Source organism: Dendropsophus ebraccatus, chromosome 9 (assembly GCF_027789765.1).
Source record: "Dendropsophus ebraccatus isolate aDenEbr1 chromosome 9, aDenEbr1.pat, whole genome shotgun sequence".
In the NCBI taxonomy this organism is placed as follows: Eukaryota; Metazoa; Chordata; class Amphibia; order Anura; family Hylidae; genus Dendropsophus; species Dendropsophus ebraccatus.
The window spans coordinates 92,898,001-92,919,913 of record NC_091462.1 but is presented as its reverse complement, the minus strand read 5'-3'; the positions used below and the strand labels follow the sequence as shown (position 1 = coordinate 92,919,913).

Genomic DNA, 21,913 nt, shown 5'->3' with positions numbered 1-21,913 from the left:
ATGTACTAGTCACATGCAGTCCTATGTAACACAACAGATAACACAGTGATCTCTGAGTACAGATAATGTAGTAGCTGTCACCTGCAGTCCCATGTAACACTAAAGATAACACAGTGATAAGTCTGAGTACACATAATGTGGTGTATGACCCCTGCAGTCCTATGTAACACAACAGACAACAGATTATGTAGTAGCTGTCACCTGCAGTCCTATGTAACCCCACATATAACACAGTGATATCTCTGAGTATGGTATATAGACAGAATATGGCACAGTATATAGAGACAGGGGCACAGTATATGGGGACAGGAACACAGTATAGGGGACACCCTGCATTACCCCCATAGTAATAGAGTCCCCCTGCATTGCCTCAACACAAAACAAAACAAACCAATATACTCACCTAATCCTGACCCCGGTCTTTCTCTCTTCTCTTCTCTCCTCTCTCCTTTCCAGCATGTCAGCTGTCGCACGGATCCTCCAGCAGGCCCGATGACATTATCACTGGCCTGCTGGAGGATCTGTCTGAGAGAGATGCGAGTGAGATCCGCGCAGGGGGAGAGGGGGCTGCCGCCGTCAGCTTACAAGAGATCACTGGGGTCTGGAGGGGAGGCGGAGGGGGCGCCTGTTACGTGGTCAGGCCAGGATCTGGGCGGTGTCTGGCGCCATCTTAGCTGTCGGCGCCCCGTGCAGTGGCCTAGCCTGCCCGGTCCTTGAAACGGCCCAGATTATCAACTCCCTACCAGGTTCCGGTGGGCAGAGGTCTGGATTTGGGTCAGTTGAGTAACCCTGTAATAGAGGAAGTGGTGCCTTGGATTACGAGCATAATTTGTTCCGGGACTGTGCTTGTAATCCAAATCCACTCTTAAACCAAAGCAAATTTTCCCATAAGAAATAATTAAAATGCAGACAATTGGTTCCACACCCCGAAAAATATGATTTTTAAAATAAATTCTGAATAACATGTAAAACAAATGAAACAAAGTTTGAAACAGCTGAATATGTCTCATTATAAGTTACTGTACAGTATAGTAATCAGCTTGTGGAGTATAATGTATAGTAAGGGCATAAACCTGAAAAACACAGCAGCAGTTTGTAGCTACAGGATGGAACTGCAGATCCCTATAATGCAGTAGTGTAGTACAACAAGCTAGAATAGAGTAGCAGGACTGCTGTCAGAAGTCTGTGTCGTCACATGACAGGAATGGGAAAGGAGGTGTGCTCAGCAGGGACCAATCAGGAAGTAAGAATCACAGAGCTGTGCAGGAGGACAGTGACAGAAACCTTTCTATACAGCAGTGTGAATGGCTGAGTGTAAGTGCAGGCACATTATAGCAGCAGTGTGTATAGCTGAGTGTGAGTGCAGGCACATTATAGCAGCAGTGTGTATAGCTGAGTGTGAGTGCAGGCACATTATAGCAGCAGTGTATATAGCTGAGTGTAAGTGCAGGCAGATTATAGCAGAAATGGAGAGGATTGGAAACACAAGGGCGGACAGAGACTGCAGGGAGCATGAAGGTATGAGGGCATATGTGAGCAAGCCCAAATCTGAAATGTATCTGCTGTGATTGGAAGGTGAGGGAGACGTCCTGGGTCAGAGTACAGTGCTGTAGACCCCGCTATGCAGGCCATGCCCCTCCACCACTCCCCCTCCCACCCAGTACAGGGAGCTCTTAAACCAAAGCAATGCTCTTAAACCAAGTTACAATTTTGAAAAACTGTGAGCTCTTCTTGCAAAGTGCTCTCAATCCAAGTTACTCTTAAACCAAGGTACCACTGTATATGAATATGGGTTATTATACCAGGTTACCCCTGTAATATGTAACTTTACCTTGGAAATCAGTCAGCATCAGACGTGGCACATCTGGATTCCTCTGACACTAAGTTACTGTATGACAATGCAAATCTCTTATCTTCATGGCATTATAATGTTCTGAGCAATAAACATTCCATAGTATTAAATACTCATGTTCGCAAACAAAGGTCTGATAAGTTGTCCCAAAGGTCATTTATAAAAAGGGGAAATTTTTAAAGGTTGCATAAGCTGGAACCATAATAGGACCTAATTGTCTGACGCAGGGGTAGGGAACCTTGGCTCGCCAGCTGTTGCAAAACTACAACTCCCATCATGCCTAGACAGTCAAAGCTTTAGCTTTGGCTGTCTAGGCATGATGGGAGTTGTAGTTTTGCAACATCTGGTGAGCCAAGGTTCCCTACCCCTGATCTGACGTGTCTAAAACACAAGGGGGTGCAAAAAGACACTGGACAAACCTCTCACCCTGTTCAGTGGACTCTCTCAGCATTTACTTTAAACCTTCAAACACAAACAGTATCGAAAAGTCCATTCTATGATTCATTTGTATTTCCTAACATTGCTGTGTGAGCTTTACACCCTGGCAAAAGATGAAATAATAACTGCAAAGCATAATCCTTTATCAGACACCATCACATTATAATAAAGTATATTGGTCACAACTTCATCAGGTGCTGTGCAGTAAAATATAATTCTATATAAAAACCAAGATTTGTGATCAATAACAGAACGGGGCTGTTTAACCCAGTTAAATGGCAATGGTTCAATCAGTTCATCATTGGTTATTTGTACCCTGGTAAAGATTAACGCATGAAGGATAATGAAGTTCATGCGGATAAATATCATGACACAGCACATCCAGAGCGGACTCTTACCAGGAACTCACCATGGCTTTTATTACCTTCCTTTTGAATAGAGTCGATGTATTATTATTTTTGTCAGCTTGCATTGCATTCTTTGTCTATTGGATGAATGGATCTAAGAAGAGCAAAGCAAAGATGCCTCCAGGACCGACCCCTCTCCCTCTCATTGGCAACCTCAACCTGGTGGACCTGAAGAAGCCCCACCAGTCACTGATGAAGGTACACTGCTGTATATACTATATAGTCTAAGAGGGTGCTACAGTCTAGATCATGGGTCTCCAAACTGCAGCCCTCAAGATGTTGCAAAACTACAACTCCCATCATGCCTGGACAGCTAAAGCTTTGCATTTGGCTGTCCAGGCATGATGGGAAATGTAGTTTTGCAACAGCTGGAGGGACGCAGTTTGGAGACCCCTGGTCTAGATGGGGGGTTGGTGTAAATGCATTCACAGCGGGCAGTAGTCTTTTACTTGTGCTGGGGTGCCATACAACTATATTGTGCGCTTATGGTTAAGACCAAAAGTGAATCAAACACCATCCAATAGTAGTGAACATCTCATTTGAAAAACAATCAATGTTAAAGGGGTTATCCAGCGCTACAAAAACATGGCCACTTTCCCCCTACTGTTGTCTCCAGATTGGGTGGGGTTTTGAAACTCCGTTCCATTGAAGTAAATGGAGCTTAATTGCAAACCGCACCTGAACTGGAGACAAGAGTAGGGGGAAAAGTGGCCATGTTTTTGTAGCGCTGGATAACCCCTTTAACATGCAGGCCAGGCATCTTTTGGTGCTCTATTAGTCTACAAAATCTTATAGGGAATGTATCATCAGAAAATGACTTAGGCTGGATTCACACAGTGTTTTTGCAATCCATCTAACGTATACGTTTTATGGAAAGAACAGATGCAAAAAACGGATGCAATTGTGTGTCATACATTTGGAACTGTTTTTCCATTGACTTCCATTATAAAAAAAATATATATATATCGAAACGGATGCATTTTTTTTTTGGACACAAAAGTAGTGATGACTATGATTTTCTGTTCGTTAAAGTAACTAATTAAAAATGGATACATTTAACGGATTGCAAAGACACAGTGTGAACCCAGCCTTGTTTAAATAATGTAATCATTTTCCATTTTTTATCTAGATTATAAAATAATTCTAATTTCATTCTCACAGCTGGGGCTAAAACTGAGCAGAGACTTCCTGTTGTGTCTGTAGTGATAAGAGGAGGCTGCTGTAAAGTGATCTTTACAGCAGTACAGTGACATGTGACACCAGTCCAGTAGATAGGGGAGACAATAGCAGCTTCCTGTGGAATTGCCTCTGCACAGGTCACAGAGTGCGCTTAGTAATGTTTTTCAGTTATCTTAAGGGGGCAGAGTCTGTCTATTGTTGTTTATGTCCATGAGCCTGACTGTAAAGCATGTCACTAAATGCGGTTTAAAACAGCTCAGGCAAGATGGGAGCCCCCTATAACAATGTACAAAAAGTGAAATAAAAAAAGAAGTAAGAAGAATCAGAGTAGAATAAAATAACAATTTTTAAATCTAAATCAGTAAAAGAAAATTTTGATGAGACATTCCTTTAAAGGATAGCTTCACACATACCGTATCGCAGCAGACTTTCTGCTGCTGATGCACAGTAGATCTGCAGCAGATTTGACAAAATGAATGAACACAACATCAAATCTGCACCATCAAATCTGCTGCGGATCCGCTGCAGATCTGCAGCAGATTTGACAGTGCGGATTTAATGCTGTGGTCATTCATTCAGACAAATCTGCAGCGGATCCGCAGTAGAAAATCTGCTGCGGTACGGTACGTGTGAAGCTACCCTAAAGCATTATTGTCATTTCAAAAATGTGATATACTAGATATAGCTGGATGAAGTTCATGGTTGTGTGCTATACTCCACTGCTTGGTCTTTTTGATAACACAAGACGGACTCCATTATAAGGGTGTTCCTTTGTTCTCATGACTGTAAGTAAAATTTATAATTGCAGCTGTCAGAGAAGTACGGTGAAGTCTTTACTGTGCAATTTGGACCCAGAAAAGTGGTGGTAATTGCTGGGTACAAGGCTGTAAAAGAAGCACTCATCACCCGAGCTGAAGACTTTGGAGAAAGGGCTAGTACTCCAATCTTCGATTATACCTCAAAAAATCATGGTAACTATGGTACTCTATTACTGAGCATGACTATTATAACGTGTGGAACCTTCAGATTTCAGTAGAATTGATACATAACATAGTTAACAAGGTTGAAAAAAAGACAAGAGTTTATCAAGTTCAACCTGTTAGGCTATGTGCACACTGAGGAAAAGGCGAGGAATTCAGCTTGAAATTCAGCTTGAAATTCAGCTTGAAATTCCTCCTGTAAAATATGTACAGAGCAAAGTCCCATTGTGTTCAATGGGTTTTCTGCTCTGTTGTTCACACTGCAGAATTTCCAAGCAGAATTTTCTGCGGTAGATCTGCTAGAGGAATCCTATAGAAGTCAATGGGGGGCTTAAATTCTGCTTGAATTCTGCCTGAAAACTTTCAGCTACAATTCCTCGAGAATTGCTCAGTGTGCACATAGCCTTACAGTGGAAATGAATGGTTCTATTATTCTTTTAACTGGAGTCACAAAAAGCTCAATGTATACAGTTTATGAGCAAATATAAATTGCAATATAATCACCCTGGACTATGTTCACATGACATTTTTTCACATGTCCGTTTTTTGTTTTCTCAAAATGACCACTGATGGTACCTTGTTCTAGTTCATGTCCTTTTGAATGTGGTTCTTGAAGGTTTTGAAGGCCCATTGCATTTAGTAGTAAAGACAAAAAAAGGATGGTGGGAAAAAACAGGTTGTGTGAACAACTAAAAATAACGTCAGTGAATAATTGTCATGAACGTTAATTTGACGTCCGCACAAAAAAGGTCCATTATTCTATACACTATGATTTATCAAAGGTTTAGGCACCTTTTTTGGAGTAAAAAACTCCATAGCTGCGCAAAACTCGTCTATCACGTGCGACTATCTACAATAGTCGAACATGGGTCGCAGACTGACTCCACACTAGAGGTGGCGTATTTCACCACCTAATGTGGAGTAAAGTTTGCTCTGTGGGTGAGGCGCAGGGTGTAGAAAGGTTAAGTAGTGATGCAATAGCATCACTACTTACCCTCTGGGGCTGTACAGTAAGGAGAGGTGCTCCCCTCCTTACAGTACAGGAGCAGGGAATCCCCTCATAAAGCCAGGATTTCCTGTTCTATAGGGTCTCCCATCCAGAAACAGAAAGCTTCTGAGCAGAATATATCAAATACCAGGCATGGGATTTACAGTCTGGTTAGTAGGGCTTAACCCCTGGGGACTAGACTGTTCTGGCACTGCACCTGCACCAGCAAGGAAGGGCGTTAAGTGCCGCCCTTTATTGCTGAGGCAGATGCAGTGAGACTAAACCAGCAGATTGACGATTGGACCGCAAGGAGGAAGGTGAGAGACCTCCGGCGATCCGTTAAAACAATCGGGACCCTCGCAGTCACACTGCAGGGGTCCCGATCAGTAAGTGACAGGGGACTGCCCCTGTCACTTACATTTAAATGCCGCGATCACGGCATTTAAGGGGTTAATGACAGGCTGCAGCGCGATTGCTGCAGTCTGTTATTAACGGTGAGGGCCTCACTGCAGCCAGCCCCCACCTGCTATGAAGTGCGCTCCGCCCAGGGTCGTCTGGGGACCGACTTCCAGGGCATACCAGTCCTTAGTTGTCTAGGGGTTAATGTTCAATAAAATGGTCAACAAGGGGTGTGGGGGGTTTTATTTGAATACAATTTTTTTCTAGATGTGTTGTGTTTTCCTTCATTAGTTTACAGGCTTAGTAGTGGAAGCCATCTGATAGATGGGATCCATAACTAAGTTGGAGCCTAGTGTTAGCCGGTATAAAAGAGCTAACACTAACCCCCCTATTATTACCCCAGTACCCACCGCACCAGGGGTACTAGGAAGAGCCGAGTGCCAGTAGTCCCAGAACGTCAAGAAATGGTGCTCCTGGACTGGTCGGCAGCAGGCTGGTATTATTAGGCAGGGGAGGGCCAAAATAATTGGCCCCTTACACCCGGGCACTTCTAGGCTGCTGCTGTTTGGTTTTAAACCCGGCTGGTTATGGGATCCTTTTTTAAAAATAAAATATTTATTTATTTAAAAAAAAGGATTACAGCTATGAGGGACTTGTTCCCCTTCATGATTCTGTGCGGAACTAACCACCTATGTCTTTCCCTTGTTTTTCCCCTTCTTGTCTCGTCTGATGGTTCTATTGTTGCTTGGTTGGTATATATATTTTTTGTCTTTCGATTGCATTTATTGTGTTGGTTTTCCTGTATTGACATTTTGCTTTTCATGTGTCGCTATGGTATATTTCACGGAGGTGTTGCACTCGTGCGGGCTTGTGTTCATCCCTAGGCTATTACCAAGGTTCAACCACCTCCACCGATGGCTTCCTTTTCAGATCTGTTGGACTTAATGTATTACGCGGCACTTATGTTTACATACAACACATTACTATGTTTGTGTATTGTGTAATCTATTCTGTGTATTGTGGATTCAGATACTGTATATGTTTGCTCATAAAACAGAAAAACTTTTAATAAAATGAGAGTTAACATAAAGTCCGCTGGTACCGGTATCTGAAAAAGAAAGGGAGAAGAAAATGCTCATTACCTAGGAGGCAAACCAGGGCCAATCAGACTATTTTGAGACAATTCTGAGACAAACAAGTCACCACCACAGAAAATAGACCAGGCTTATCCCTGATAGTAAATTTCACTTTCAATAGACCAGTCTATTCTTGCCGCAGCAGAAATAGACCACAGCTAGAAAAATCCCCTATTGATAAATTTCCCCAATAGTCTCTATCCAGTTTGTTTATTATCATATGCAAGTGTAATGTTCCTTTGCTTATATTTGTCTCTCAGGTATAGTCTTTTCCAATGGAGAAGAATGGAAAGCGATGAGAAGGTTCACACTATCGACACTTCGGGATTTTGGAATGGGGAAGAAAACTGTACAAGCCAAAATTCAAGATGAATTAATCGCCCTTATAGAAAGTTTTAAATCCCACAATGGTATAATATTTCATTTACACTTACCAAAAATCCTAGTTCTGTTTATGTAGGCAAGCTTTAGTCTACTTTTTATCTCTTTATCTCCAATCCAGTCTATAATTTCTAGAGATGAGCGAACCTCGAGCATGCTCGAGTCCATCCGAACCCCAACTTTCGGCATTTGATTGGCGGTGGCTGCTGAAGTTGGATAAAGCCCTAAGGCTATGTGGACAACATGGATATAGTCATTGGCTGTATCCATGTTTTCCAGACAACCTTAGAGCTTTATCCAACTTCAGCAGCCCCAGCTAATCAAATGCCGAACGATCGGGTTCGGATGGACTCGAACCCGAACCCGGTTCGCTCATCTCTAATAATTTCCCAATAACAAATGTATGACTTAAGTTTTGTGCTGAAATATGTAGTCAGCTCACCTCTTGTTTCCTTGTGACCTGAGGGCATAGCCAGGAGGCTGCACGGAATCCAAGGTGGTGGCCAGCCGCGTTATCCCAACGTACATATAGCAGTGAAGGTGTCCGGCACTCCAGAAGAATTATTTAAAAAAATATATTATTTAATCAATTGCAATAGACAATATGTAGTTTACACACAAATTCACAAATCAGGGTGCGTACAAGGTGGTAACTGGAGGAATAAATTGCTACCCACTTTCCAAAAGGTTTACATTTTAAGGCTATGTTCACACTGCGTACGATTCCGTCCGCAGTTCGTACGACATGCGGCCGGATGCGTACACACCGCGAACATACGCCCGTAGTACAGTTATGCTTCCCTAGCTTGTTTCGAAGCGATCTGAAGTAGGTCATTTACTTGGAAATCTTCGCCCAGCCCAATAAAACTCACAGAACCTTTTGGATCGAAAAATCAAGTTCAATTTGACTGAAATAAGTACTTCGTACGGGACCGCATGAAAATCCACGGCCGTGAGTTGGAACATTTCCGACCTCAAACAATGGTCTTGTTCATTTTTCACGGCGCCGTATACAATCCGGTTGTAAGTTCATACGTAGTGTGAACTGTGCGGCCGTATATCGTATACTTTCAAACGAACGCATCAACCTCAAAACTACGTGCGTATATTCGCGGTTCACACTACGAGCGGAAAGATACGTAGTGTGAACATAGCCTAAGAATGATCTGTTATATCACTATTTACAATAATTCATCTTCCATCACATTTCCCTTCATAAAACCTTTTGTATTAGGCTACGTTCACACGGAGTAAAACTGTCGGATTTCCGCCAGCCTCCATATCATACTGGCAGTCTATGGTACGCTCGCAAGCCTCCTCTCTCCTCTGTCGAATTCTTCTGCTCAGAGAGAGGAGGAGAGCAAGTCCATAGACGTCCAGTATGACACAGAGGCTTGCCAGATTCTGCAGCGGAGAATTCCACTGCGGAATTCCGACCAGTTTTACTCCGTGTGAACGGAGCCTTATATATAACATATTGTATATTATAGAGACATGTTACGTTTTATTTGTGTTGTGTAATTTTGTGCCCAGATCATGTGATTCCATTACGTAAATGACCACATCACACCATGCATGATGTCCATGATTGGTCATTAATTAGTTTTTAATTTACCTGTATCTTCTTTGCTGTCATACTATGATTAACCTGTATATATACGTTCCTACAGCACATACCCGATGCAGTAGGAATGTATATATATGTTCCTGAATGTGAAGGGGATTGATGTGTGCGGGACCGCTCCAGTGAGAGCGGCTCTGCACACATCAGTGTCTCGGGAGCTGAGGATAATGAGAGTTAGCTGTGATCCCGCTGCGATTCTATATATCATAGCGTGCAGAATTTTCCCATCTATTAAAATATTACATTATTGTTCCCGCACAGTGAACGACGTAAACGAAATAAAAAACACCAGGATTGCTGTTTTTTTTAAATTTTATATCAGAAAAAAATTCATAAAAAGCGATCAAAATTTTTCTGTTACACCAATATGATATTAATAAAAACTAGAGATCATGGCGCAAAAAATGACAGCCCAACCAGCCCTGTAGGTGGAAAAATAAATGCGCTATGGCTCTTAGAAGTCAGGGAGGAACATTGCATTAATTTGACCCAGACATCAGTGCATCAATGTCCTCGGTCTTGAAGGGGTTAAATAAAAAAAAGTCAGGAAACCGGGGGTGGGGTAGTTTGGTTTGCGGAAAAAAAAATAAACAAAGCAAACTTACCTATCCTGGTGCCCGCTCCTGGGTCCCGTTGACAGCCACTGGTGACCTGCAGCTCTTCTAGTTGCAATGTAACATACCTGGCTGAGTAATTGGTCGCTCAGCCAATCAGTGACACCACCCCAGTCACTGACTGGCTAAGTGGGTAACCACTCACCCGGGCCATGACGTTGCAGCTTGGCCGAGTACTTGACGTACCTGGTTTCCAGCGGAAAAATTACATCCAGCAGCCGTCAGCTGGACCCAGGAGTGGCCCAATGGAGGCACGGGGACAGGTGAGTTTAGGTTGTTTATTATTTTCACGCACCCCTCTGCCTTCCTCTCTTTGTTAAATTCGGTGAGGCTTCTCCTTTAAAGGAGACCTGTCACCTCCCGTACTCTTTGTTGAGTAGTATTGTCCGGCTTACCTGTGATTTACAATGAACTTTCATGGCACGCTTTTTTAAAAAAAAACTTTTTTATTGTTGTAATTTCTATTTTTTCTTCTTCTAGGCAAACCATTTGATACACACACGACAATAAACTATGCAGTATCCAATGTAATCAGCTCTATTATCTTTGGGAAAAGGTTTGAGTATGATGACCAAACCTTTGAAAATTTGGTCAGAATGATAGATGAAAATAACAGATTGTTTGGGACACCCAAAGTGCTGGTAAGAACACTAAGAGGGAGATTTATCGAACATGGTGTAAAGTGAAACTGGCTCTGTTGCCCCTAGCAACCAATCAGATTCCACCTTTCATTCCTCACAGACTCTTTGGGAAATGAAAAGTGGAATCTGATTGGTTACTAGGGGCAACTGAGCCAGTTTTACTTTACACTAGCTTGAAAAATCTCCCCCTAAGATTATTTTTATAGAGCCCTATTGGTATAAATTCAGGTCCAGATGTTACTGCGATCAGAGACAAATAATACAGCCAAAATCTCATATTGGCTCCTATCCAATACCCTTCAGTCACTGTCTGAGTGTAATACTGCCTAAGACTATGTTCACACTGCGTATGAGTCCGTCCGTAGTTCGTACGCCACCGTACATGTGCGGCTGAAACTACGGGTGTGGGAAAAATCGACATGCGGCCGGATGCGTACGAACCGCGAACATACGCCCGTAGTACAGTTATGCTTCCCTAGCTTGTTTCGAAGCGATCTGAGGCAGGTCATTTACTTGGAAATATTCGCCCAGCCCAATAAAACTCACAGAACCTTTTGGATCGAAAAATCTAGTTCAATTTGGCTGAAATAAGTACTTTGTACGGGACCCCAAGGAAATCCACGGCCGTGAGTTGGAACATTTCCATCCTCAAACAATGGTCTTGTTCATTTTTCACGGCGCCGTATACGATCCGGTCGTAAGCTCATACCTAGTGTGCATTGTGCGGCCGTATATCCTATACTTTCAAACAAACGCATCAACCTCAAAACGGTTCGCACTACGGACGGAAAGATACGTAGTGTGAACATAGCCTAAGTGTACAAAAAAGGGGACCATAAAAATCTGTGACCACAAAGGAGTTACAATTACTGTGTTTCTGTGTTACCTTGTTTCTTGCACTGTTTTTCACAAATCCACAACAATGCCCACTCATATTACCCCCCCTCCCTTATAACCGTATACCATACCTCCCAACTTTTGCTAAGAGGAAAGAGGGACAGTCACGGCAATGCACCACGCCCCCTATAACCATGCCCTCCACATAACCACGCCCCCATAGCCACACCCTCATATTCACGTCACCTAGTACCATTACTACATAACATCCACTATACAAAGACCAGTATCTCCACTAGACTGACCCATATGGAGGTAGATACAAATGGTGCACAGGCTCTTTACACCATATACATGATTACAGTACAGCTACATTCAGTGACTCACAGGGGACGTCTTCTCTGATTGGAATTGCTCACTTTTTCTTTTCTTCTCCATCTGGTACAGTCCATCATGAAAACCACTTCTGGCAATACCTCGTCCCTGAAGAATCTGCCAGACAAATATTTTAGTAACATAGTAACATAGTAAACAAGGTTGAAAGAAGACAAGAGTCCATGAGGTTCAACCTAGGGAAATCCTACTGTGTTGATCCAGGGAAGGCAAAAACCCCTATGAGGCAGACGACAATCGCCCCACAACAGGGAGAAAACTCCCCCTCGACTCCAATGGCAACCAGAACAATCCCCGGACCAACGTATCACCGGAAATCTAATGCCCATAACTTGTAATATTATATTGTTCTCCTCCCTTGAACTTATTTAATAAATCGGCCATGACAACATCATGTGGCAGAGAGTTCCTTAGTCTTACTGCTCGTACAGTAAAGAACCCGGCTTTTTTGCTTTTGCACCATCCTCACCATCTATACAAAGTCCCCATCTATATTGCTCTGCACTTTAACAGTGCTCACTCTGTGCCACCCTGTAGTGTTCAAGCCTGCTGTGGACCCTCAACTAGTACTTAGGCCCCTCTGTGCCCTTATATAGTAGATAAGCCACCTCTGTGCCCTCATATAGTAGTAAGACCCCTCTGTCCCCCCCCATATAGTAGCTAAAGCTCTCTGTCCCCTGGTAGTAGCACCCCCCTTCCCATGTAGCTATTGCCTCCTGTCCTGGTAGTATGTCCCCCCTCCCATGTAGCCATTGTCCCCTGGTATGAAGCCCCCCCCCATGTAGCCACTGTACCCTGGTAGTAAGGCTCCCTGGAGAACCTATATCCAGTCCTGTATACAATGTATCAGTATAGAGAACCTATATCCAGTCGTGTATACAATGTATCAGTATAGAAAACCTATATCCAGTCATGTGCTGTACAGTCTGAGCTGTATACAGTGTGTCAGTATATATAACATGTAACAGGCAGCCAGCTGCAGCTCACAGAGCATTGTCTGTGTCAAACTCACAGTCCTCCAGCTGTTGAAAAACTATTATTCCCATCATGCCTGGACAGACAAAGCTTAAAATATCCAGGCCTAATGGGAGTTGTAGTTTTACAACATCTGGAGGGCTGCAGTTGGGGTTGTAGGTTGGGGTTGTGGAGCAGTATGCAGCTGTCAGGACATGCTGGGGGTTGTAGTTGTGGAGCAGTATGCAGCTGTCAGGACATGTTGGGGGGGTATAGTTGTGAAGCAGTATGCAGCTGTCAGGACATGCTGGGGGTTGTGGTTGTGGAGCAGTATGCAGCTGTCAGGACATGCAGGGGGCTGTAGCTGTGGAGCAGTATGCAGCTGTCAGGACATGCTGGGGTTGTAGTTGTGGAGCAGTATGCAGCTGTCAGGACATGCTGGGGGTTGTAGTTGTGGAGCAGGATGCAGCTGTCAGGACATGGTGGGAGTTGTAGTGGTGAAGCAGTATGCAGCTGTCAGGACATGCTGGGGGTTGTAGATGTGGAGCAGTATGCAGCTGTCAGGACATACTGGGGGTTGTAGTTGTGGAGCAGGATGCAGCTGTCAGGACATGGTGGGAGTTGAAGTGGTGAAGCAGTATGCAGCTGTCAGGACATGCTGGGGGTTGTAGCTGTGGAGCAGTATGCAGCAGTCAGGACATTCTGGGGGTTGTAGCTGTGGAGCAGTATGCAGCTGTCAGAACATGCAGAGGGGCTGTAGCTGTGGAGCAGTATGCAGCTGTCAGGACATGCTGGGGGTTGTAGCTGTGGAGCAGTATGCAGCTGTCAGGACATGCTGGGAATTGTAGTGGTGGAGCAGTACACAGCTGTCAGGACATGCTGGGGGTTGTAGTGGTGGAGCTGTATGCAGCTGTCAGGACTTGCTGGGGGTTGTAGCTGTGGAGCAGTATGCAGCTGTCAGGACATGCTGGGGGCTGTAGTTGTGGAGCAGTATGCAGCTGCCATTGCCCCCTGGTAGTCAGCCCCCCCTCCCTCAGGTAGCCATTGCCCCCTGATAGTAAACCCCCCCCTCAGGTAGCCATTACCCCCTGGTAGTAAGCCCCCCCTCAGGTAGCCCTTGCCTTCTGGTAGGCAGTCCTCCTCTCTCCCATGTGGACAATGCCCCCTGTACAGTAAAAAACAAAAAAAGCAATATACTCCCCTCTGTAGCTGAACTGCTGTGTCCTCCAGCGTCTCTTCTCCCTGCTCTGTGTACATGAGTGACGTCACTCATGTGCCGGAGCTATGAGGGAGAGAGCGGCCTTATGTGGCTGGAGGCAGAATGATGTCTGTAGATGTCTCCTGCTCTTCCACTGTCACAGGATTGCGGGGGGCGGCGGGACACATGAGGGCTGTCCTGGGAAGGCGGGACATGACTCCAAAAACGGGACTGTCCCGCCGGAGTCGGGACAGTTGGGAGGTATGCCGTATACAGTACCTAATGACACCTCCATGCTCCGTATAAGTGGTACGTCAGCAGCCACTGACATGTGGATTCCTTTTCCCGTGCTGGAGTGTAGCGCTAACATATTGTGCAATGCTATACAGAGATTCAATATTAACAGACCTATACAGTACCTATGCATGAGCTAAACAGGAGCATTATGTTTCAACAGATATATAACTTTTATCCCCTAATCGGATCTCTCCTTGGCTTACATAAGCAACTAATGCAGAACATACAAGATCTACAAAATTTTATTCTAAAACGTATTAAGAAACGTAGACAGGAATACGATGCAAATGACATCACCGGATTTATTGATGCCTATATTATGAAACAGGAACAGGTGAGTTATATCATGCTGGCATCTTATATTGGTGCATATGTAGCCTTAGGGTAGCTTCACACGTACCGGGTCCACACTTCTAGCTTCTAGCTGCGAGTTTGCAGCAAAATCCGCTGTGGATCCTGGTATAGTGAAGTTCTATGGGGTCCCATACCCGCAGCAGAATTTTCATTCCGCTGCAGATATGGAACCCGGCCCCTTTAACCCCCCTTTAGCTCCCGTCGCTCCTCATCAGCCAATCAGTGCACGCCAGCACTGATTGGCTGATGGGGACCGACGGGAGCCTCACACAGCCGCGGGGCCAAGCAGGTAATGTATGCTTCGGGCCAGGGGCAGCCCTGGAGCATACATCACCTACTCCAGGCTCCTGCTTGCTTCGGAGCCTCCCGACCTCTCCCGGCGGTCAGCCAATCAGTGCGCTGCGGCGGGGCAGCGCACTGATTGGCTGACCGCCGGAAGATGCTGGGAGGCCCCGAAGCAAGCAGGAGCCTGGACCAGGTGCTTCGGACCGGGGCGGCGGGGGTTAAAAGGGCCGGGTTACATATCCCCATAGACCAGGATCCGCATTTTGCTGCAAACCCGCAGCGGATTTCACCCGGTATGTGTGAAGGCACCCTTATACATCTTATATTGCTGCATATGTACCCTTATTTTAGTGCATATGTACCCTCACTTACCCCTACCTACCTCTAGTTTCGATTCAACAAGGCTTCTAACTTTTACTTAGGTTTGTTTTCTTAATGTTCTTTGTTTTTTTATGAGGCCATTGGGGTTTTTTAATCTTCCTGTTGGACAGCAGAAAGGCTATGTGTATCACTGCTGCAGTGGGAATGGAACTAATCAGGTCTCCAACCATCTCTTTAGCAGTATGATTTACTTCTGTGCTAAGTATTGTTATATTTTTCGAACTTACCAATGTATGCATTCTAGGATGGTCCAATTTTAAACACTCTCAAGCAACAGTTTTGATGAAATTTAAAAGGGAATTCAGGTGTGTGTGTGTGTAAGGGGGGGGGGGGGGGTAATCATTACGGGCAGGGGGGGGGGGGGAGAAATAAAAAAGAAATTATAGTCACCTTTCCCAGTGCCCATGCAGTGCCACGTCCCACTCCTGGACCCCGTCGGCTGTCTTCTTAGCTCCTCTCCAGCTACTGTACATTACGACCCGGCTGGTGGATTCCCTGCTCAGCTATTCAGTCACTGGGGCAGGACACCACTAGTCACTGATTGGCTGAGCGGGCTAAATCCCACTCATCTGTGACGTTGAGCATGGGTTGTGATGTACCCGGAACCCGGGAGATGACAGACGGTGGGGTCCAGGAGCTCCGTGATGTGGCGAAGCGTGGGCTCAGGGAGCGGTAAGCATATTGGCGCTTTTTTTTTTATCCCCCCACCCCCTAATAAATATTTCCCCCGCCAGACTTCTCCTTTAGCTCAATAATGGAAAAAATATTGGTAAGAGTTGTGGAGCAATGGCATGAAAAAAATACATTGTTGGAAAAAATACATTGTTGGAAAGCATTTCATTGAGGTTGTTCACACCAAATATCAGTACAATACAACAAAACATGAAAATGGCTTTCTAGTTTATGCTTGATGTGTAAATCAGTAATATTTGTTAATGATTACCTGCTGCTTATAAAGTGTTAGCTCTTTTTATCTATGATCAGCTGCAGCACAGCCATGATCAGTAACTAGAGCCACGAGAGTCTAAAATCCAGTGGCTTGTGACACTGTGCTGTTTTTTCTCCTGTTCTTTATCTGCAGCTCTGCCTGATAAGGTTGGCTTCTGTGTACAAGCAGGATCTCTCCAAGAAGTCATGGAATTAAAGGGGTTATCCAGGCTTAGAAAAACATGGCCGTTTTCTTCAAGAAACAGCACCACTCTTGTCTCCAGTTTAGAAGTGGTTTTGCAACTCAGTTCTATTAATATGAATAAGCCCAAATGCAAACCTACCTTCTAAACGGAGATAAGAGTCATGGTGTTTGTGGAATAAAGTGGCCATGTTTTTAAACCCCTTTAGGAAACAATCTCTAGTAAAGGGAACCCATCGCCATAAAAATTCTACCTAAGCTATCGACATCATGTTATAGAGCAGAAGAAGCTGAGCAGACTGATATATATCTTTGTGGGAAAAAATTCAGCATAACTTGTAATTATTGATTGGAATCTCTGATGTTTCCATGCTAAAGAGTCCAGTCCATTAAGTGAAACCGCCCACTGGACTCCTTATCACAGAGCAGGGATTTCCATCAACAATTTATAAATTATACTGGATCTTTCCCATAAACATATATATCAATCTTCTCAGTTCTTCCTGCTCTATAACATGATGGTGATAGATTAGATAGCATTGTTTTGATGACAGGTTCCCTTAAAGACAAAAGGGTTATAAATTAAACTAAAGATAAACTGCCAGCAAGTGGGGTGAAGATCAGGCAGCTGTCATGCATTTACCAGGCCTTAGTGTTCCCTATATACCCAGCGTGGCTCATGGTGCCATAAGAGCAACCTATCCATAAAAAATCTAACAAGTGTAGGGCCCCATACGACTACAGAACATGTCAAGATGAGTGGAGTGCCAAAAGTCTTCCAACAAAACTGAACTAAGGGTCTGTTTAAATTGAAAGACCTTCAGCCGTCTGTAGTCACATAAAAGCATGATTCTAGAGATTGTGGTTTATTTGCAGTGCCTACAGGGCATGATTAATCCTGAGGCTGGGCCGCACAAACTTTCACTGCATTGTTCCTTTGTCATTGAAATACACTGCTATCGGCTGCACGTCTCCTGTTTATACAGAGAGATGTCCGGCCGATAGTGATAAACATTGCTGCCACATAAAAAATGCGATCAGCCAATGATTTTTCCCGCTCATCAGCTGATTGCTGACACTTTTATGGTGCGTTTACACAGAGAGATTTATCTGACAGATTTTTAAAGCCAAAGCCAGGAACAGACTATAAACAGGGAACACATCATAAAGGAAAGACTGAGATTTCTCCTATTTTCAAATCCATTCCTGGCTTTGCCTTCCAAAATCTGTCAGATAAATCTGTCTGTGTAAACGCACCCTAATGCTACGTTTACACGGAACGTTTATCGGGCGAATTTGCGCGATAACGAGCAAATTCGAACGATAATCGTACGTGTAAACGCGGCGATCGATCGAAAAATCGTTCATTTTGATCTTTTAACATGTTCATAAATCGTCGTTCGTCGATCGCAAAAAATTCGCCGATCGTTCCGTGTAAACAGTCGTTCACTGATTTTACCTATGTGTGAGATAGGCCTATCGCAAAACGATCGTAAAACGAATTTTCTGTATGATATATCGTACCGTCTTAACGCTGATCGTTATAAATATAAAATCGTTACTTCGAAATCGTTAATCGTACGATCGGGCCAATAATCGCCTCGTGTAAACTTAGCATTACACGGGCCAATTATCAGCTGAATGTCAATTCTTTGAGCGGAGAGAGGCAGAAGCAGAGGGACGTGAGCCATCCGATTGAAACAGACGGCAGGCGGGATTCCGCTGTGGAGCTCTCCAACCATTTTGGGACCATGTTTGTTGTTCTGCCTTGGGGACTCTGTATATGACATATTTTGCCTTAGTGCGTCACAGTCAGACACCATTTAGGTATAAAACATGCAAAATAAGAGAAAAAATGTAGAAAGCAAAAAATATACTGTATACAACATAATATACAGTTATGGAAATGGAAACCATCTATGTATAGTGAGTGATCTGTAGAATATGTTTATATTATGTCATTTCAGGAGTTAAAAAAACCTCAGACATATTTTGATGAAGAAAATCTGATTGCTACAGCCTTAGATCTCTTTGATGCTGGAACTGTGACTTCATCTACGACCATCCGTTGGGGGATTTTGCTTATGATGAAGTACCCGGAGATTCAAAGTAATTTTTTGCTAGATAGTAAATGTTAACCCGTGATAATTATTATAACGTGTGGATTCCAGTATGGCTGGGTTTTTACAATTGTGTTTGGAATAAGTTCAGAATGTGGTGGAAACCTTACTCTTATTTCTCCCCCAAATATTATTGCCAACATTACATGTCTATTGGGGGAGAAATGGTGGCGTGGTTTCCACTGCATTCAGAATGTATTCTCAATGCATATATGAACACACAGTCACAGTATAGTCCCTCTAATTTAGTTGCTTTATTGTGGTATTGAATTCATTTACAGTGATGTAAAAATTAGGGAGCCATAAACACAGAATAATACATTTCATACTGTATCTAACAACCCTATACAACATTCAGAGGTAATGACATTGAATTGATGGTTCTTCACTAGCTTTGTACCTGAGGATTGCTGTTCTAGAATTTTTTTTTATTTTTTATACAACTTGATGTTTTTGGCAAACTAGAGCCGAGATGTTGTTAAAATATATTTTAGTATTGTAGAACAAAGTTCTTACTCTTGGCAGATGAAGGACATAACAGAATTGGAATGGCTGGGACTTCATTATAATGAGTCAAAGAAATTTTTCTCCTGCTTTACAGAGAGAATACAGGATGAAATTAAAACACATATTAAACCAGGACAGCTGCCATCCGCTGAAGATCGAAAGAAAATGCCTTATACTGATGCAGTGATACATGAAATACAGAGGTTTGCCAATATTGTCCCACTGAACGTGTCACATACATCTCCCACTGATGTGTATTTCCACGGTTACTGCATCCCAAAAGTGAGTTCAGGAAAAAGACATATAAGGGGACATTTACTATTCTGCCCCTGGCGAACGCCAGGGAGAATGTGTGAATCTGTGTCGTCTCCCTGGCGTATGCCTGCTGTATCCCCTGTTTGCCCAAAGAGTGGGAGATGGGGGGGCAGCAAGAGGGTAAGGAGGTGTGGCCTCATCCTGGGCTTGATTTGCGCCTGCTCACAGGCGTAAATCATGGCAGAAATCTATACCTGCAGGCGCAGTTCAGGCTGGATTCACTAGGAGGCGTGTGCCTCTTAGTGTATCCAGTGGGGCAATTGGTGGCGGGCCTAATTTATGTCTTCATAAATGTCCTCCAAAGTCTTGATTAGGGAATGTTCTTCTCCACAAGCATGCATTAAATAAAAGGGACAGTAATGGGCTCCACAGCCATCCCGATTATTTTATATTTTGAAAGTTAAATGTTTAAAGTAAATAAAGATAATTGTTTTATTGTTCACAGGGTACAGAGATTATCCCATTACTTACATCGGTTCTCTATGATAAAACTCAATGGAAAACACCATATGAGTTTAATCCACACCATTTTTTGGATGAAAACGGGAGATTTGTGAAAAATGATGCATTTATGCCTTTCTCAGCAGGTTGGTTATGAGAACCTCTAAAATGCTAAACATATTTTAAATGTCAGTCAAATAATAACGTGTTAACTTTGTAAGGCTATGCACACTATGTAAGTTCCGTAGTAATCACGGCCATTGTTGCCAATTTGCAACAACGGCCGTGATTACTATGGAACTTACATAGTGCTACCATCTATGGAATCCCGGACGGAGTGTATATACATAGTATACACTCTGGCCGGGATCCCTAGCAGCAGCGCAAGAAACTGACATGTCAATTTTCGGTGGCCGCTATTCATTGAATAGCGTCCACAGAGAACCTGTCAGTGCACACAATGGAGCGTGCGGCTCCGGCCGCTTGCTCCATTGTGTGTAGCATTGTGTGTCCGCATCTGAATTTAGCAGCAGTGATCATCTGGCTGGTGTCTCATGCTGTGGGAACATGGCCTAATTCTGATTTTGTTCAAATAAGAAATATATTAAATACTTTAAATACATTCCTTTTCCTTAACTGGGGCAAGGGTTATGTGTTTTGTCTTAGCCTTGTATATAAATACCCTGACTGGGGCATAATGGCTTGTTTGAGCCCATACATGCCCCACTACGAGCTAAGCCCCTGCCCCCTCCCTCCCCCCTCCCCTCTCCCTAGAACAGACAGGGTACGTCTGATGCAACAAGTCACAATTTCCTGATTTTTTGCAGTGGATGGAAAAGAGGAGGGGGGGGGACCTGGGAAAAGGCTTTTTAAATGCAGATAATGGCAGATTTGGCTAATATTCGCCTGGTCTATTGATTTCTGCAAAAAATAAAAATAAAATACAACAGTGACTCTTTGAGGTATATTGTAGTTTGTTGTGACCCTGCTGCCTGTCTGTTTTATGCTGCCCGTGGTTATTTATTATATCCAATATACAGTATTGCGGCAAGTAATTGGGACAAATGCTCATATCAGTATCCCTTAATGGTTTACATATTACTTTTATTTTTACAGGAAAAAGAGCTTGTGCTGGGGAAAGCCTGGCTAAGATGGAACTTTTCCTGTTTTTCACCGGACTTCTCCAAGCATTTACTTTCCATCTGCCACCAGGAGTTTCCAGGGAGGATTTGAATTTAAAGCCCATCATTGGATTCCTTTTAGTCCCTGAATCATACATGACATGTGCCAAACTGAACTACTAGTGTACAGACCCCACTTTGTTAACTGTGATTGCTAGTAGGGATTATAAAAATTGGCTTTATAAAATAAACAACCCTAATCCAAAGAGAGTTTTATTATTTCCAGTAGCCTTGTTGATTAACCCCTTATGGACGGGGCCCATTTTCGTTTTTTGCGTTTTCGGTTTTTCCTCCTTGTGTTTAAAAGGCCATAGCACTTGCATTTTTCCACCTAGAAACCCACATGAGCCCTTATTTTTTGCGTCACTAATTGTACTTTGCAATGGCAGACTGAATTTTTGCATTAAGTACACTACAAAACCAGAAAAAAATTCAAAGTGTGGTGAAATTGAAAAAAAAATCGCATTTCTTTTATTTGGGGGGAATGTGTTTTTACGCCATTCGCCCTGGGGTAAAATTGACTTGTTATGCATGTTCCTCAAGTCGTTACGATTAAAACGATATATAACATGTATAACTTATATTGTATATCTGATGGCCTATAAAAAATTCAAACCATTGTTAACAAATATACGTTCCTTAAAATCGCTCCATTCCCATGCTTATAACGCTTTTATACTTTGGTCTATGGGGCTGTGTCAGGTGTCATTTTTTGCGCCATGATGTGTTCTTTCTATCGGTACCTTGATTGCGCATATACGACTTTTTGATCGCTTTTTATTAAATTTTTTCTGGATTTGATGCGACCAAAAATGCGCAATTTTGCACTTTGGGATTTTTTTGCGCTGACGCCGTTTACCGTGCGAGATCAGGAATGTGATT

At 43.4% G+C, this 21,913-nt stretch overlaps 1 protein-coding gene across 1 annotated transcript; it reads left to right on the top strand.

Moving 5' to 3' along the window:
• Positions 1–2,653: 2,653 nt before the first annotated feature.
• On the top strand, positions 2,654–21,237 carry LOC138801252 (cytochrome P450 2K1-like). The gene is made up of 9 exons (XM_069983859.1): positions 2,654–2,895; positions 4,685–4,847; positions 7,640–7,789; positions 10,479–10,639; positions 14,479–14,652; positions 18,435–18,576; positions 19,189–19,376; positions 19,855–19,996; positions 20,967–21,237. The coding sequence occupies exons 1-9, from the start codon at positions 2,701–2,703 to the stop codon at positions 21,152–21,154; spliced, it is 1,503 nt and encodes a 500-aa protein (XP_069839960.1). The 5' UTR covers positions 2,654–2,700; the 3' UTR covers positions 21,155–21,237.
• The last annotated feature ends 676 nt before the right edge of the window (positions 21,238–21,913 follow it).

Coding starts and splice junctions, on each gene's coding strand:
- LOC138801252 (XM_069983859.1), top strand. CDS start 2,701: ATGGCTTTTATTACCTTCCTTTTGAATAGAGTCGATGTATTATTATTT. Junction 10,640..14,478: donor TTGGGACACCCAAAGTGCTG/GTAAGAACACTA, acceptor ATGTTTCAACAG/ATATATAACTTTTATCCCCT. Junction 19,997..20,966: donor ATTTATGCCTTTCTCAGCAG/GTTGGTTATGAG, acceptor TTATTTTTACAG/GAAAAAGAGCTTGTGCTGGG.